The 14,013-nt window shown below is 44.0% G+C and overlaps 1 protein-coding gene across 1 annotated transcript in view; it reads left to right on the top strand.

Annotated features, from left to right (window-relative positions):
- hmcn2 (hemicentin 2) overlaps positions 1–14,013 on the top strand; it is a 49,206-nt gene that overhangs the window by 9,650 nt on the left and 25,543 nt on the right. Inside the window, exons 12-27 of the mRNA XM_069138893.1 lie at positions 417–558; positions 867–994; positions 2,122–2,235; positions 2,326–2,484; positions 2,579–2,773; positions 3,706–3,801; positions 3,905–4,032; positions 4,122–4,266; positions 5,097–5,209; positions 6,669–6,828; positions 6,997–7,156; positions 9,456–9,583; positions 9,776–10,027; positions 11,539–11,622; positions 13,436–13,627; positions 13,720–13,850. Coding sequence (XP_068994994.1) covers positions 417–558; positions 867–994; positions 2,122–2,235; positions 2,326–2,484; positions 2,579–2,773; positions 3,706–3,801; positions 3,905–4,032; positions 4,122–4,266; positions 5,097–5,209; positions 6,669–6,828; positions 6,997–7,156; positions 9,456–9,583; positions 9,776–10,027; positions 11,539–11,622; positions 13,436–13,627; positions 13,720–13,850 — 2,327 coding nt within the window. The remainder of the gene's footprint in view (positions 1–416; positions 559–866; positions 995–2,121; positions 2,236–2,325; positions 2,485–2,578; positions 2,774–3,705; positions 3,802–3,904; positions 4,033–4,121; positions 4,267–5,096; positions 5,210–6,668; positions 6,829–6,996; positions 7,157–9,455; positions 9,584–9,775; positions 10,028–11,538; positions 11,623–13,435; positions 13,628–13,719; positions 13,851–14,013) is intronic.

The following is a 14,013-nucleotide window of genomic DNA, read 5'->3' as shown; positions in this document are numbered from 1 at the left end:
CGGTACAACGAAACCCTGCAGGTCATCTGCTTAAACATTTAACACACCGGGGCCTCATGGCTCCTCTCAGGCCCCGTCATCTGGTTTCCATTAAATTGCCTTAAACTCCTTGCAGTCAGATTGAGCTACTTCCCCGACAGAAAAAAAAAATCTCATCAGCCAAAAGTGATGCATGTTGAAACGAGTGGCTTCAATCGTGGGCATGCACTCAGATGTTTGTAATGAATTTAAAAAACAACCAAATAAATGTGAGACTTGTCTTCACTAAGATGCCACAGTCATGAGGTCAGTTATGAGTTGCTTGGTAATTGCAGCCCACAGCACCAAGTTTACTGTTGTTAAACTTGTGATAAATGACTTCATGCGGCTGTGACGAGGCCCTGAGTCATCGTCGTCCTTTTTGACTCCAATTGCAGAGGCTCCTTCTGTGGTAGTTCACCCTCAGACCAAGGCTTTCTCCCGAGGGGATGAGATCCGCCTGGTCTGCTCAGCGTCCGGCTCCCCCCTTCCCCAGCTCTTCTGGAGCCACGGAAACATGTTCCTAACTAATCGGCCGAGGTAAGGGAACTCTCAGCCCACTCAGCACCTCCGGCACAGAGGACTCCGAGAGTCATTACATTCCACTTTAACTGCAAGCACGATTGCTTGTTTGCATCGCTTTGGAAATTTATATCTATTGATGTAAAAATCTTTTTTTTCCAAACCACGAGTATTTTATAATGTTCATAAAATGCATATTTAATGACAGATTTTTGTCACGAAACCAGACAACAAAGGCAAGATTGAAAGATGGATTTCTGTTTTACATCTGCAGTTGTAATCAGAGTGTGTCAACAAACATGAATTCTGTCGATTGTATGATACAGGTTGAGTCTGAACCAGAATGGAGTTCTGACCATCCGAAGGGCCCTCCCAGAGGATGCTGGGAACTACACGTGTCGGGCAACCAATGAGGCTGGGACTGCCTCTCAGTCTGTGTCTCTCACTTATGCAGGTAAGTCAGCACATCTCCAAAGATGTCAGGTTGAGGATGCCGATGTGAAGACATCAGGACAATCATTTGGAGTCTTTTTAAAGGTCCCATATTGTATAAATTCAGATTTCCATTTCCTTTGTTCATTATAGAGCAGATGTAGGCGCTATAAGTACCTAAAACGCTCAGTCCTCAGAAAAAACGCACACAGCAGGTATTCGGCAAATGCCCCATTTAGACTTTGGTAAGTTTGTGATGTCACAGACCCACGCTCATGACATATATCCGCCCTCAACACGATCCATTGTCCAAACTTTTATCTAGAAGAAAACACTGAACAAGCAAACAACAATACCGAAGAAAATCTGTGGTTGGCCTGGGTGTGCATCACTCTGTCAGCCAATCAGAAGAGAGGGTCATTGATATCAGTGCATCAGAGATATCAGAGCTCCAAACAGAAGCTTCGGACAGGACATGTAAAATGTTATTGAGATGGTTCATGGTACTTAAAAATGCAGATATCAAGATCTCTAATAAAATACAGATGAAATACAGGACCTTTCATTTCTGTTCCGAATAATCACATCTGTTGGCATTAATTGTCACTTTAAATGACGCAAACCCATTTTTGTCCGTGTTGTTGACTTTTCTTAAGGTGCATTCATTTTTAATGAGTCTTTCAATGATATCCAGTGAGTCCAGCACCAGCGAGTGCGCCCACATACTCCCCTGTCTCGTTCAGTACGATCCTTCTTTCCTTGTTTTGTGAGTGCTGACAGCTGTAGGCCTAACGTTTCAGTCATGGCTGTCAGTTAGAGCCTGACAGAAACCTTAACACTGATGAACCTTGACAGCCTCTTCCTCTGGCGTGCTGGTATTACACACACTTTTTTCTCCGAGTGACATTTTTAACAACATTGATCTGTCAAAGCAGTGAGAACCTTGTAGGATAGATAATCTCCATCTTTTAGGCTCAGCTAAATAAAAGCAAATTTGTACATTCACCTGAGGTTTTTCTGTGGCCTCTGTTGGTTTAAGCCAACATTACATTGCCGTTATTTCTATTGTACTGCTGTGCACGTTTCTGTAAAATTAAAATGCTTACTAAGTTGAACTGCCTCTTAAGCTACCCCTGTTTTTTCTTCCAGAGGCGCCAAGAATAATAGTAGTACAGCAGGTTGTACTTGTATCTATTGGCGGTGATGCCACTCTGGAGTGTCAAGCCTCAGGCGTTCCTTCTCCTCTGGTCCACTGGTACAAAGGTAAGTTAAGGCCAAACACAGTGTACAGTAAAAGGAGTGTGGAGATGTCCTTGTTAGAGACCAACCGGCTGATTGTGTTTGTTTTTCCAGGTGAGCTTGAGGTGGGCTCTGCTCCTTTCGTTGAGCAGGATGTGCACCGCGGGATTCTACTCATTCGCGGCGTGCAGGAGGTCGACGCCGGTCAGTATAGCTGTGTGGCGAAAAACTCTGGAGGCACCTCCGCTGGCACCGTCAGTCTGGAGGTTGGAGGTGAGACCACATCGCAGTGTTCCACACAAAACGTATTCTTCTGTCAAATTTACATAAAGGAAAAATCATCTTGTACCACTTTTCCTTTAAACAGCGGGTCCATTATTCTCTGAGGCACCAGCTGACGTGACAGCTAACATGGGGGAGAACATCACCCTCCCCTGCGTTGCCCGAGGTGTCCCTCGGCCGACAGTGACCTGGCGCAGACAGGACGGCAGACAGATTCTCACAAGAACAGACGGTCACAGCAGAACAATGCAGCTGGAGAACGGACACCTTCTAATCCAGAGTGAGTTATCCATGAAACACTATCACAGCAAAGAGCTTGGATGTGCAGTGCAGGCTAATACCGCTTCATGGATTGTCTGGATGAGTATATATAGAAGAGGTGCTGCCTTTCATATGAAAATCAGATAACATAAAAGTGAGGAGCAATGGGATGTCATTGGTAAAGTTATAGTATGGTCCAATCTGTGAAAGACTTATCTACAAATGTGCTACATCACTTTAATGCTTGAATCACTCTGCTGGAGTAGATGTCCCTTTTTGTGAGACTCATCAGGTTGTGAGTCCTTCGGCCTGAGTTATGACTAATCCTGGTCACTTACACTCACAGTGGTCCTCTGTGCTCCTGAGACTAAATTTGTATAGTGTGTAGGATAATATTGGAGAGGGATGGACATATTTGCATGGGCTGCTTCTGTAACTGTTTCCATTTCTGGCTGCCGTCCGACCTAATTAGCTCAATCTGTTGCAGACGGCTTTATTTTTGTTTTTGCCAGCCATTGTTTTAGAAAATGTCTCTGTCCATATTATGTAACCCACAAACTCCACCATCCCTCACTATCCAGCTCCTCACTTTTTTTTTTTTTTAACTTTAATATCTTGTAAATATCTATTTAATATTTATTTTACCACTGGCCTGACTATCTGAACATAATAATTTAAATGTGTGTGATCTCCAGGGAATTCATTCAGTAAGACGTGTGTCTGCAGGCTGGCAGCTGAGCCAAACCCATTAATCTTGTTATTTTCTATTTTTAACTCTTAATAACAGCACAGTCAAACCAATAATACCTCTTATTATTGAGTGGAGGACTTGACTGCTATTAGCATGGATTACTTTTTTTTTTTTTTCCCAGATAAACTGTTTTCTCAGTGTGTGTGACGTACAGATGTACAGAGAGTGATGTGTTCCTGACGTTGTGTGTTTGACTGTAGGTGTCTGGCTGGATGATGAAGGGCTATACATCTGCGAGGCCAAAAACCAGTTTGGGACCATCAAAACTGAGGCCAGAGTTCGTGTCACTGGACTGGGTAGGCTTGCCAAGGCTGTATTGTAGAAACAAGTATGGCCATAAAATACAATCACCTTTTCCTGCTGTTGTTTAATTTGTCTGTACACTTCCTTTTCCCATAGAGCCCCCTCTCTTGGCCCACACTGCCCCGATCATGACCACTGGCGTCGGTCAGTCTCTGAGTATTCCCTGCATGCTGTTGGATGGAATACCTCTTCCAGAAAGACACTGGACCCAAAATGGAAAACCTGTAAGCCTGGCCACTAATCAACCCAGATATGTCCCTTACAGGGATCACACCTGTGTGACAGGGATATCTTTTTTTTTTTACTTGCACAGGTTCAGTTGAATGGGAGGATGTTCTTGAGGAGCGATGGCAGTTTGTACATAGAGAGAGCCGTCCCAGAGGACAGTGGGACGTATGTCTGCTCTGCAGTGAATGTAGCCGGCTCCACGAACATCACAGTGAGCCTGGAGGTCCACGGTAAGAATACGAAGGAACAGTCAGCGATTTAGAAAACTAATTCACCTTCTTGTCAAGAGGTACACGAGAAACCATTAAACGAGAGCCAGCAGGCAAGCAATTAGCTTCAGGGGGAACAGATAGCTTAGCTCTGTCCAAAGGTAGCTACCAGATAATTCTTGAAGTCAATGGCACAGAAAATAGTTGTAGCAGATAACAGCCCCCCCCCCCAAAAAAAACACATTTTGGGTGGATTTTTTTAGTCAAAGTTTGGTGATGTGAACCTTTGGTACACTTCACTCTGTGTGCAGAGCAATTACACCACAACCACATTCACAATAATGAGCCAGGCTAACTGTTTCCCTCTGCTTCCTGTCTTTATGCTAAGCTAAGCTAAGATCTTTTAGCTGTAGTGTCATATTTAGCATACAGTCATAAGATTGGCATCAATCTTTTCAGATAATTCTCCCCATGAAAGTACATAAGCCTGTTTCCCAATGTGTCAAAAATTGCTCTAAGCTGTTGAGTACCGTTTCTCAGTGGTGGAGACACTGGCAGGTTCAGACAGTCGAGCTAACAATGTGCTGACTCAACAACAAGATGTCAATGGCCTGACCACCTGCTGTCATCATAGTGAGAGGGTTCAATTACTGCATGCTTCGATGAATGGGGTCATTTTGTTCATGGCCATGTAATGACAGACAGGCCAGATTACGGTTCATCATCAGTTTGTAATGAAAAAATGCCTCAAACGCTGATGCCGCTGGCTGGCTAAGGCCAGTGATAATGCTGCGGACCGTTTCTTCACGGCCGGTCAGACAGCTGTGTTTTATGACCTACTTCTTCCTCAGTGCCCCCAGAGATCAACGCTGGTCCGTACCACTACATAGCCAACGAGGGCGTCGCCATCACGCTGTCATGTGAGGCCAGAGGAGTTCCCAAGCCAAATGTGGTCTGGTCCAAGGTAGGATGTCACATTCACAGCCAACATCTACTTTTCTTAATGATTACTTTGGCTGCAGCCCATACACTCATGCATGACTAATTGTCTCTTTCTAATTCCCACAGTTTTATCTCGTAAGAATCCCACTTGGCATCCATTTAGCTTCAAATGAATCATCATTAATGCTTTGTAAATATTTGTTGAAATAATAACCACATCAAGCCGGTTACAATCACACAAAAACAAAAATCAATATCTACTGGTGACACAATCTTAAGAGTGCTGAGCGTATTATTGAAGGGACGCAGGCATTAGGAGGCTATTCATTTCAACACTCGCATAATGGTAGTGATGATAATAGGAGTGATAGCAGGAGACATCTTCATCTCATAATGCATTATTTTAATATTTATTACTTTAACTGAAGTCATGTTCCTTAGAAATATACCTTATTGTTAGGATACTGTTTTATTCTACACAAACATAATATCACCCTTAAAAGTGCCTTCACTTATTTTGATTAAATTTACATAAATAAATTATTAATTTTTTTTGAATTTTCCTAATTGCATCTTCAAACAGTTTCTCCCTCTGGCATTTTCTTTTTAATCTGATCGACACACTTAAAACACAATAACAGTTTGCACTGCAATCAAGGCTTGATTAACCTGACCAGGGTGCACGTAACCATGGCAACTTAACCATTTTTGCTGCTTGACTGTGAGAAATCATTCAGTATTTTATTGTACCTGAGGAATCTATTTAAAACCTCTCCTGCATCACCTTCCAGTGCAACACTTCATCATATCATGAGGAGAGAAACCCGAAAGGTTGCATGCCTCCAGGCAGAACCAGAGCCAAGCCAATGGGCTTCATCAACACGGAACTTTATTATCAGGCATTATCACCATGTGTCATACAGTAATACACCTCGGCCTTATTGCCTCGGACACTGACTACAATATGATCAATGAGTGAGATGGCTTTTCTACAAGCACTTGTTATTTCAAATGGTCATTTATAGAAGAGTATTACATGGATGTAGCAACTGCAGTCATTAAAAGTGGTGATTTGAGCTTTGCCATGAAGAAATAGAGAAAAACAAACAAACAGTGTGTACTCAGTGGGGTCAACAAGCTGCTGTATCCTACATATTGCTGAACTGAGCCAGATTTGTCTTCCTTGCTTTTTCCCTTAACATGTTCAGAGTGATTCTCTAGAGTCAAGCACATTTATTTTCTTGACAGATAAAAGTGAATCTGTAAAAGCAATTTTATGTTCAAAGCAAATGCATTAGTACAGCTGCATTCTTGGATGAGTGTATTCCACCAAGAGGGCATTTCAAGGGGTGGTCTGTAATTACATTAGACATCAAAGGTTGGTTGTAAACCTTAAGCTAAGCCTAGCATCCCCACGCTGCTGTGCAGATGGCTTTTGCAGTATATTGTGTCTGGTCTCATGCCTGCCATTACTCTTCCAGGGGAGGCAGCCGCTGCCCAGGGACCACTTCTCTCTTCAGTCTGACTCTGACGGACACCTCCACATCCCCCACCCCTCTGCTGACGATGCAGGCATCTACATCTGCACTGCCACCAGTCCTGTGGGCTACACCAGCCGCGAGATCCAGCTCAGCGTCAACAGTAAGCCAAATAAATGTCTGACACCATTCACCCAAACATAGACGTGTTTGATGTAACACTGTCTCACCTCAGGCTACAGATGGTAATCAAACAATTTCCTGACATGTGCAGCAGGTTAACGAAAGAGCCTACGTGCTTTTCTTACAACTTTTTTCCCCTCTCCTGCAGCCTTGCCGAAGATAATGGGCATGAGTGGCCATAACAACACTGTAAAGATGGCCGCAGAGGTGGGGACAGAGGTTGTTCTCCCATGTGAGGCCCAGGGAAGTCCTTCTCCACTCGTCACATGGAGCAGAAATGGGCACCCCATCCCCCCCGTCACAGCTGGGTAAGAGGAAGTCTTACCTCACTCTGGTAATCACGCAGTAAAATAAATTAAAAACAACAAAAGACAAAAGTTCTCACCATACCTTACCTCTGACTGCGCTAACATCTGACTCAGCTTTTATAAGAGACTCTGGCTGCCATTCAAAGCTGCCACGAATGTTTGCAGTTCATTTGGTGATGTCTTTTGAAAGGCAGCTAGGCGAGCTGTGTGCAGGTCTCACTCGTCAGCTACACCGAAGAGGAACATCTGGTCCAACATGTTGCCCTGATTCCTGACTTTCATGTGTGGTCACTCTGGGTGCAGACAGGCCGGTTGAGTCGAGACACAGACCGGATATATGACCGATAGACACTCTGGCCCAGACACCCAGACCTAGCGGTTTCTGGTAGATAGAAGAATGACAGAGGGGGTTAAAAGCTGCGGTGTCTCAGATACAGTATGACTTGCGTGGGGCCAGGAAGAAGGAAACAGTGGGGGTGGAGTGGGGGGGGGGGTGCCAGGAAGAGGGGAGGAAAACGAACTGACAGAGGAAGAGATACAAGCCCTGTCTGCCTGATGTTCGGATTCCCTGGGGCGCTTCAGCAGTAAAACAACATGCTGACTCTTTACTAGTCCTGTCTGATGAGAATAACACATCTCTGTGAACAACACCCACATCAGCCCGAGCTTCGCATATGCACGACCCGAGGAAACGGGCAGGCCGTGCAAAGAGAGATTCATTCTCTCTGGCTACACTCTGTGGGTCAGAGGAAATGACCAGGTGGTGCTGACTGCTGAAATCACTTGAATCGGTGAGCAGTAAGATTACACCCATATCCCTGTACTCAGACAAGAAAAGCAGAAGATGAAGACACATTCAGCACTGGATCCGTGGATTTGTTCTTTCTAGACCTCCCGACGAGGCCAATTTGTCCCAGTTAGTCTTTGTGCCAGAATGTGTGCACAGATGACCCGACACCAGTGTGGGAGAGATATGGATGAGCAAGAGGGGGTGGCTCATGTCTTGTGTGTTTGAGCTTCACCGTCGCAGTGCTACAGCCTCAGCACAGACTGACCACCACGGAGGCAGTCATTTGGTTCAAATGTCGGATGTTGCTGCCTCCCCTACGGCTGTTCGAGGAGGTGGGGCGGCGATGTTACACCATATGTGCAGCTGAAATAGAGAGCCCTTTGTGCTTCCAGCTCCATTCCACTCACGCGAACATGTTATTGTTATAATTCAGTTGCTAAGCAGGCTCACTTATCTAAGATAAATTACAGTGGTGTGTTTACATTTCTGTATATTATGCATTTATACAGCTGCATAACTTCTGGTGCAAGTCAGATTACCACACACACCTTTAAAGTAGCTGACCTACATTTCAGTATTTTAACCTACATTTAAATGCTGCTGTCGTCTTCGCTACAAAGCGTGTTTTTTGGAGTAGAGGTGTGTGTATATGTTAACATCTATTAAAAGAAATGGCTGGTTTGGCATAAACTTTGCTCTCCACATGGTTGTTCTCAGAAGGACGAGACATTGGTTACGGAGGTCTGCATGACCTTGCATTCCCGCCCCACCGTGAAGCCAACCTTTAGATTTTCCAATGATCAGTATTCCCTGACCCCTCAGTGATAAACACAGTAGTTGCTGGCTGCACATATTATTGTTCCCAACAGGAAGAAATGCATTGATCTTTTTGAACCTATGGCCTTTCCCACAGTGATATCATCATGTCAAACTTTGTTTACCCTTTTGCACTATAATTACCCCAGACAATTGTAATTGTGAAAGTAACGGCTCACTGCGGAGGACTTGGCTGAGGTCCAGACTCTGCTTCGGGCTTTCTTTTTCAACGCTGTCAGCCCTCACTTATCCATTTTTCTTAAGTCCAAAAAAACAATGTGCATAGTCACCACCAACTGCTTGACAATGTAATTCAACTCGTGTTCCTTTTCTATCTCAGCAAACCACTATTAGAGTAACGAAGCACAATGTAAAAGGCATTTTGAAACTTGTCTTCATGGACACACAACCACCCAGGTTGATATCTAAGTATACATTAGCAACAATCCACAGTGTCACTGGTGGCACAATCCAACAAATACCAAGGATTCTTTTTTTTATACGTTTTCCACTGTTTACGTGCTCATATAAATATATACATGCTCCATTTTGTAAATAGGACTCGAGAGACAAATATCACGTCAAAACAGGAACACCTCTTCTCTCCAAACACAGTGGCTGTATATCTTCAGTGACTCATGAAGTGTTGTGTTTTCCCCATCTCTTTGCCCTTGACCCCGATCCACTCCCCAGGTTCACTGTTTTGCCTTCAGGCTCTCTGAAGATCACTGATGTGCGCCTGATTGATAGTAAACTGTACACCTGCACCGCAGACAACCCAGCAGGCAACATGTCCCTGAGCTACAATTTACACATTCAAGGTAACTCCGCGGGGCTTCATTAGAAAGTTCAACTTCTTAAAAACCTTTAAGCTTGTATTTAAAAATGCAGCCATGCTGATGCAGTCCATGTTATTACTACATCGCTTGTATGTCAAATATCTGATATGTAAATAAACAATGTGTTACCGATTTGTATTGCGCTGTATTTAAGGTATTTGTTTTTGTTCTCAGCGAAGCCCAGGATTCAGCCAGCACCCTCCCTCCTGAAAGCCCTGATTGGCCAAACAGTGACTCTGCCTTGTGTGGTCCAGGGAGAGCCCAGCCCCGAGGTCAGCTGGTTTCACAATGGACTGCCTGTTGGGGTCAAGAACGCCACGCCTCTGAGGATCCAGCGAGTCAGCCTTTCGGACCAGGGCACCTACCAGTGTGTGGCCAGGAACAGTGCTGGACAGGAGACCCTGGAGATCAAGCTGGAAATTCTTGGTGAATATGATAAGTTCACTTCTTCAACCCTGTTTGTACTCTCAGTGAATAAACATAAATTAACAAAACTCTGAAGTACAGTAAAATAATCAGAATCACGCTTGCTTTGTACAATATATCAATAATTTCAAGACTTACCAAACGAACATTTATATATACTGATAATGTCCCAGTTTAGGTTCTCCCAGTGTTTAGAGGTGCATTAACTTGAGGTACAGTAGCTCCATGCTCGACAGCTTCAGAAACCAAAAGAGTTAAATGATTCCTAAAAAACACACTTAAAGGCAGAATACAAATCTGTCCATTGTAAAGAATGGGAGATGTGATATATTTATAAATAGCAATAATTTTGCACATTTTCAGACAGTCTCTCCAGGACGAAGCAGTGCTGCATCTGGATGTTCACATACAAAGTGACAGAAATAGTTTCATTAAGAACGAGAGAGCGACAGGGACAAGTTGAAACCCAGGCTCCTCTCTGACCTCTGTACAGCTAGCCAATCAAAATGTCAAGTGGGTGTATAGGAATGGTTGGACACAGCCCCCCAGGCCATTTTCAGACATATGGGAAAAGGGCATTTCTGAAGCTATTCAACCGTCTGACAAGCACCTCTGGATGGGGATAACTGGATAACTGGCCCCTTAAGCAGCTGTTGAAGCCTCTGTCAGTTTGTATAAATTGAAAATTTTGACTTTTTTGGTCAGTTGTGCTGAATCATGCCATTAGAAATGGAGTGCCCCAGGGATCTATTCTCGGCCCATTACTTTTTGCATTCTACATAAATGCTATTATTCTTCCTCACCAGTACTTCAGTTCTCCTTTTATATTTCCATACCCTTGTTCCTCTCCATCCAGTGCCCTACTCATCTTTAGTTTGCCTTTGATGCTTTCTGAATATCCCTACTTAACCATCTAATTGTTTTAAATCCAAGACAAATCCGAGTGCATGTGTGCGTACAATCTTTGGCCGAACTACTACGCACTTTTCTGATAGAATGAACTGAAAACTCCACTTAAATGGGATTTGTTTATTGTGCCTGTGGATTTTCAAGTTTTACCATCTGGTGTTTTTTATGACCCTTTTTATTTATTAAATCTATTTGCCACCAGATTGTTGGTTTTCTGGCTTTATATGTGTTGTTCTTGATAGCCGGTTATGTGGTTGTCTGGCTGTTCTTTCTTTTTGGGTCTCTCTTGAAATAGAGAGCTTGGCCTCACATACCATCTGATTAAATATAGCTGCTAATATCAGGTCAGCCGTGCTGTGGTTGTTAGAGGTTGATGTAGGTACGCTCTGGCCATCAGATAGCTCTCATTACCAAAGAGTACATGTGACATATCTAAAATCTTTCGCCCATAAAACCTGCTCGGATGCTGTGAAGGCTTCTTCTTGCTCTCTTATTTTCACACACTGGAACTTTAAAACTTGGACAAAATTGTTGTACCTGTTTAATTTATCACTTGCTCTCGCACTTTGAACCAGCACTTAAATGTTTTTCTGTCCTCACAGAGGTCCCGTCCTTCGCAGAACCAGGAGACGCAATCATGGAGAAAGTAGCGAACAGCAAGGTCATCATCCCTTGCCCTGCAGAAGGTACGAAATGATTCACAGATGAGTCAGCCTTGGACAAGCTCAAAATGTGCAATTTACAAGGTGTGACTAAAGTCTTTAGAGCGTCAGACGGATGTCCCCTCTTCCTGGTTTGTTTCTATGACATGGATAGAAAAAAAAAAATCTATTTTAAACACAGGGCATAAAAGTGTACTTGTGCACCATCAAAGGAATGTTTCACTGTCACCGTAGACTTCAAGTTATCAAATAAAAAAAAGATCCTTGCCAGCTTAAAAGATACAGCTTCTTTTTACAGCAGCACCGAGAGACATACTGTTGTCTACATATTTCAATATTGCTGATAACACTCTGTAGGGATGAGGAGAATTCGCTGCTTTAGCAACACATAGTGAGTGTCGGTGTGTGGAAGCACTGATGGATACTTGGTCTGTGACACTCCGTGCAAACAGGTAGTGTCTGTGTGGAGCTGTGCCATGGTAACCAGCTCAGCGAGAGAAGGTGAGGACTGTGTCTAATGTGGAGCAACAGCTGGAACATCAGTCTGCCTGCTGCCTCAGTGAGCCACATCTGCTTTCCTCTGCGTCAGGGCCTGCTGAGAGAGGAATCCTAATTACAGGCTGCTGCTGGCAGATAGAGGACAGAGATATCCGAGGTGCACCGGGAAGCACAGGAAGAGGAAGAAGAAACCACACTAGCCCTGCTTCCGCCCAAGTCACACAGTCAGGCAGTCGGTATCGGGCCTTAGAGGGCTCGTACAGAAACACTGGCTGCTCCTGACACCCTCGAGAGGCAGTCGGCAGCAGGAAACAAGGATCCCCAATTTGCTCCCTTGAGATCTGTCTGAACGAAGGAAATAAAGCACAGTCTCTGCCAGAAGGATATTATTAATTCACCAACAAGCGCATTGCATTTGATCGAGGTAATCATTTGAGAAACACATGGAAGAGATAATCTCTGACTGTGTGGGTCCCGGCAAATAAATTCAAAGTATATTAATGAGATCGGTTAACATCTAAAATGGAACATCTGCATGCATTTCCTCCCAGCAATGAGATAATGAATTTGGTTCAGAGCTCCTTAATTGTAAACATGTGTTCAGAGAGGCAAAAGACGATAACATCACCTTTGGTTGTCCTGCGTTTCCTGTGGTTGGTATTTTTTTGGATTGAGGAAGGGGGTTGTGTTTTATTTCCTACCTCGTCTGTGGTGTTTGTATATGTAACACCTCTGTAAATAGACGACGCTGTGGCACTTGGATACCCGCAGTGTGCTGCTCTTTCATTGTGACTCCCTGGCATGTCCTTGTCCTGGGAATCTGTTGGGTTGTGGTACAAAAATCCTTCACCTTTTCCCCTCTCCACCTTTCTCCTGTTGACCATTTCCAGCTCATTTCCATCCAGTAATCCACAGAATACATCTGTTTCAGGCTGCTGAGTGAACACGCCGGTGCCTTTGAACTGCTTGTTTAACAACTCCTATTCTTACTGCTCAAGACTTTCATTTTGGTGTTTGGTAATACATCTTTCCTGTATTTTAAATATTATGTCTCACATTGCTGCAGTAAACTTAGTTTTTCTTCTTTATGTGACTCTGACCTTGAAATCTTGAGCTTGCAGGCTACAAGGACTCTAACCATTTTGGCATTGTCTCCCCTGCTGTCCTGCTGTCCAACAGATAAATGTAGACCTGGCTTTTTCTAGTCTGGGCCGCATGCCCATTAAGTTCTCCTGTAGAGAAGCAGAGAGATGAAAGTAACTTTTCTCTGTCAGATGGGATCAATAAAACTAATTTTATACTCGCTCAGAATCTTTTTTTCTCGTCCATGCACCTGCAGGTTCACCTCGTCCCAAGGTGCGCTGGTTCAAGAATGGCCTGGAGATATACCCCGAACAATCAGGGCTTTCTGTGGCGAGGGATGGAGCTCTTGTAATTAACACAGCCTCTGCCAGCCACAGTGGGGACTTCAAGTGTGTGGCAACCAATGACGCCGGCTCTGTGGAGAGAAAGACCAGGCTGAAAGTAAATGGTGAGAATTTAGTTATTGTTATGTCGCTATTTTCTATCCTGTTTACAAAATATATCACACATACACTAATCCCTCTCTCTGTGCTGTTTTAGTTCCTCCAGAGATCCAAGATGACGGCCAGCCTCTGAACCTCACTGTCACCTTGAAGCAGCCTCTCACTCTGGGCTGTGATGCCTTTGGGATCCCCTCTCCAACAATCACCTGGACTAAAGACAGTCATCATGTGAGTGTCATCTTGAATTCCCATTTACCCTAAATGTAAAAGCCAGGCTGCATGTTAATACTGTGTAGAGTATCTTGTTGATCTCTGGCTGTACATTGCCACCAAGTGGCTATTATCCCAATAACAGTCAAACAGGAAGGATGCACTGAGTGGATTTGTGTGT

The sequence above is a fragment of the Embiotoca jacksoni genome, unplaced genomic scaffold, assembly GCF_022577435.1.
Source record: "Embiotoca jacksoni isolate LCO1_2020_lvr unplaced genomic scaffold, fEmbJac1.0.p SCAF_8, whole genome shotgun sequence".
NCBI lineage: Eukaryota > Metazoa > Chordata > Actinopteri > Embiotocidae > Embiotoca > Embiotoca jacksoni.
This window is presented reverse-complemented; position numbering and strand designations above follow the sequence as displayed.